Source organism: Frieseomelitta varia, unplaced genomic scaffold, assembly GCF_011392965.1.
Source record: "Frieseomelitta varia isolate USP_RPSP 00005682 unplaced genomic scaffold, Fvar_1.2 scaffold_134, whole genome shotgun sequence".
Classification (NCBI taxonomy): domain Eukaryota; kingdom Metazoa; phylum Arthropoda; class Insecta; order Hymenoptera; family Apidae; genus Frieseomelitta; species Frieseomelitta varia.
The window spans coordinates 14,000-18,279 of record NW_025109017.1 but is presented as its reverse complement, the minus strand read 5'-3'; the positions used below and the strand labels follow the sequence as shown (position 1 = coordinate 18,279).

General features: G+C 37.4%; 1 protein-coding gene and 1 long non-coding RNA gene across 5 annotated transcripts in view; one reads left to right on the top strand and one right to left on the bottom strand.

Annotated features, from left to right (window-relative positions):
- The window catches only part of LOC122530270, a 17,625-nt gene that overhangs the window by 6,327 nt on the left and 7,018 nt on the right, over window positions 1-4,280 (top strand). The window lies entirely within an intron of this gene.
- LOC122530212 (endoplasmic reticulum aminopeptidase 1-like) overlaps window positions 7-4,280 on the bottom strand; it is a 17,869-nt gene continuing 13,595 nt past the window's right edge. For all 4 annotated transcript variants that reach the window (XM_043656980.1, XM_043656990.1, XM_043656999.1 and 1 more), the window contains exons 10-14: window positions 3,266-3,497; window positions 2,290-2,695; window positions 1,801-1,943; window positions 1,359-1,711; window positions 7-404 (exon numbers count right to left, since the gene is read on the bottom strand). In XM_043656980.1, coding sequence (XP_043512915.1) covers window positions 249-404; window positions 1,359-1,711; window positions 1,801-1,943; window positions 2,290-2,695; window positions 3,266-3,497 — 1,290 coding nt within the window. In that variant the 3' untranslated portion in view covers window positions 7-248. The remainder of the gene's footprint in view (window positions 405-1,358; window positions 1,712-1,800; window positions 1,944-2,289; window positions 2,696-3,265; window positions 3,498-4,280) is intronic.

The window sequence follows — 4,280 nt, the reverse complement described above, 5'->3', positions numbered from 1 at the left end:
TTTTTTTTTTTTTTTTTTTTGATCTGCGAATTATTGTGTATATACCTAACTAAGTAAGTATATAAGTAAATAAATGATTCTCTCGGTCGTCTCGGTCACCGACAGTAACAAACGTCTTACTTACTCTCGCGTCACACGACGAGACGGTATCATGTGTCGATGAGCACCATGAAGAGTGTAAGTATCGTCACGGAATGCACGGATGATAATTTCGCGTCGTTCTTGTCCCATTCCCGATAAACAAAGGGTTAACTCGTGCGACTGTTCAAATAATTTACGAGCCATCGATCAACCACATCCGCGTTCTCTTTCACCCAGTGTATATTGAACTTGATTGTTTCTAGGCTTTGCTCCAATGCTCGCCGACCGCTTCCGACATCCACTTTCTTAAAGAACTCCGACACCTGAGAGACGCAAAAATATATAATAATAATATAGCCTCGCGTGGAAAGTTTTCATTGTTAATTGTATGTGCGATTTTTAAAAGCTCTGATGTAACTGATACGCTATTCAGAAGTACGTAAAGTACGTAAAGTAGCTTTAGGAGTTGTAGGAAATATTAGCAGAAAAAAAAAGACGAAACTAAGAAAATTGCAACCATTCTGTGATGGGAAAAAAACCACATTTTGTTTTAATGAAACCGCCATTAAAATTATTATTACATTACTGTATTAGTTTATATAATAAATATCAATGAAACTGACATTCAGCTAGACTATTTTTCGAAGTTTTTCAATTTTTGATGTATGTATGTGTTTTTGCTTCGTCGGTAAACGGAAAGATATAACTGTCGGTCCATCAGCACTTGTTAATCTAATTTCTAACGTAGAGTAAAATTACAAACAGACGCAGGAGCCAAATTTGAACCATTATTCAGTTAACTACGTTCGACGTGTATACACCGAAATTTTATTTTAACGTGTATACTCGTCGTGTGAAATAAAAAAAAACTACCATTTACTTCAGAAACTTCAAATTTCATCCGTATGTTTCCATTATATTACCACTAAAACAACTATATATTTTGTAAAAGAATAATATATTAGTTTCGACAAACCGAGTTGATTCATCTGGTATTCTTTGAATACTGTTTTCTGTACTTTACCAAAGAGAATAATCAAGCTTTTCTTTTTTTATAAAATACATAACAGTTTTATTGGTAATATAAAGACATTACCAACTGACGTTTTTATCACTTCACTATTGAAATTCGGACTTTTCAAAGTAAATTCCAGAGGTGATTTTTTTTTTATTTTACACGATGAGTATAGACGTCGAAAGCAGTTCACTGGCCGAGTTAAATCGTTAAATATAAAATAGGAGCTTGTATACTCGTCGTAGCTTGGTTTTCGACTCACCTCGTGGTAGTCGTATTCTGTGAAGAAGTCAGAGACCACGACGGATATCAGCCCGCCCATGGTCAGCGATCCGTTTCCGAACAGAACGTGTATTTGAGGCCAATAAGCTTTGAGATGACGCCACGCAAGGAACTGGCCCTCGGAATTTGTAGCGACGGACGCAATAACCGTCTCGACGTCCTGTGATCTCACCATATCTCGGTCCAACGATCGCAGAAGGTAACGTTGCAGCAGCCACGAGTCGGTGGTCGCTCCCAGCGCTTGCAACATCACTCGTTTCTCGCTCGGCACCTGAGTTTTCTGATAATTCTCCCAGCAGTGGTTCCACTCACTCTCGCCGCCAAATTTGATTCCTGAGGGCAGGCGAGGCAAAACGAACGAATGAGTCCGAGTGACAATGAATAATAATAATAATAATGATAATAATGAAAGCATCATATACCAGCAACGTATACGACGTCTCGTATATTCGGGGCAATTCGTTCGCCGTGCAACATCCAGCCTTCGAAGAGACTTTTCGCTGGCTTCACAACGTCGTCCAGTTTCACCGACACGGCCGACTGAAGCACTGCGATTCTTAACAACCTGCGAAAAATAAAATATCTCCCGGTTGTAGAGAGATTATTTGACACGGTGTTTCAACTAACTAGAACTACCGAACGTTCAAGGGATTTCCATTAAAGACACTGAAGACAAAAGAAAAGTAGAGAGACTTTATAATACACAAGCTTCTATATTTTACGAAAAGAAAGAAATTATTATTTAGATTTTCAAAGAAATATACTGCTTTGTCTGACAAAAATTATCAATCGAAATTGATAAATCATTACGACCACTTTGGTAGTTGAGATTGACGAAATATCCTTTTCTAGGACCAACGAGATATTTTACGATCAATCGGATGAATGAAATACAATTGTGAAATATTTACTTCTTCAAATGGGACCCCTCGTCTGCCCAACCGACGTATTTGGTAACTGGAGTCAACAGCTGCTTGAGAAACGCGATGTACCGCTTATAGCCAGGACTCTCGCTCAGTCTGTCTTTCCAAGAGTGCAGGTACCCGAGCGCCGTGGTCCACGGCACGTAGTCCCTCTCGTTCAAAAGATAAAGGGACAATTCAAGTGGCACCGTAGCGTTCAACTCGCCTGCCTCGCAGAGCGTGAACGCGTCGTCGATTAGGTTGGCACGATCCGCCGGGCTGAACTTGGTGTGATTGTTCAACAAGGTAGCAATGATCGACGACCACATCTCCTCTGGATAGGTCACGCGATAGAATCCACTCTGATTCACGTTGCACTTTACGTAATCCACGTCGGCGGGTATTTCGAACGTCACTGAAAGTCACAGAACGATTTTGATCGCGCGATTACTACGAGGTGACGTTGTCCATTCGTATCTGGAAATACATTTTTCACGATACATTTGTCTCACAATTCAAATGTACAGGGTGGAAAGAAAAATTCAAGATCAAGGCCAATTTTCCCGAATCGAGGATAGAATAGAATTTTCCAAACTTTCCTTTCCCATGTACTACCCTGTACGTAAATGAAAATAAAAACTTTTCTTGCGGCAATTCGATACAAAAGATACAGCTGCTCTCTTGCCAAGGAAATCTCTAATTAGTCAGCATTCGGGGTGATGTCACGAAACGAATGATTGCAAAACATTATTCAAAAATCATATAAAATTATTAACATCGACGTGTGACGTGAGCAGAGCCAAGTAAGAGCAACTGAGAAGTAATTTTATATAATTTTTGAACGGATTTCGTTTGACGATTTTTTTTCTTCTCTCTTTTGTTTTTTTTTTTATTTTTCTTTTCTCTTCGCCTAACACTGATCTTAAACATCTCTAGAAATGAAAAAAAAAAGAAACATGTTCGTTATAATTGTCCTATATGTTACCATCGGTTAAATTCATCCATACGTTGTGAATCTTGCGCGGTTCTTTGTCTGTGTAGTAGCTCAACGGGACATACCACTTGTAGTCAAAGGGCGATTTTGATTCTTGCTGTTCGGTATCGTTTTCTTTTGGCGATATTAGAAATCTCTGTTGAGTCGCCGTGATGGTATTCCCGTTACGCGTAATCGTTATCAGAGGGAAACCCATTTGCTGGGTCCACGTATCCATAATAGCCTGTCGACACATTCAATTTGACGAAGCATTAGAAACCGACAGAGCCGAGAACGACAAGATTATACAGGGTGCGCCGGAATGCGTAGTACAATCGAGCAGCGGGTGATTCTACGTCAAAAAAATCAGAAAAAAATTTGGCGTAACATTTTTTTTAATCTGGGGCTCGATTTTCGAGAAAATCGACTTTTGTGAACGATTTGGTTGTCTATTCTCCTATCGTCCAAGATAGTGTTTACAAACATTATTTATTGCGTGGTTAAAGCAGTACAAGGTGCTCCTACTGATGATTAATTTTTGATTCCTTATTTACTACTTTCTATTGCAATACCACAATACAGTACACTTGTTACAAGTATTGGTGAAAATGTCCTCCTCGTTGCTGCACACATAAGTTTGCTCGACGAATCAATGACATCTGAACAGAATGTAAGCTGATGTCGTTTTTTTAATTTCTCGAATTTCTCCGCAATCTTTTGCTTCGAATGTGTAATATTTGAAATATTGTCTTTACTTAAATTTATATTTAATAAATACTGTTACTTTATATTTAATAAATTAACTTTATATTTAACAAATACTGTTCTTTGATTGATTTAATAAATACTGTTACTTTATATTTAATAAATACTGTTCTTTGATTGATATAATAAATACTGTTACTTTATATTTAATAAATTAACTTTATATTTAATAAATACTGTTTTTTGATTGATATAATAAATACTGTTACTTTATATTTAATAAATTAACTTTATATTTAATAAATACTGTTCTTTGATTGAT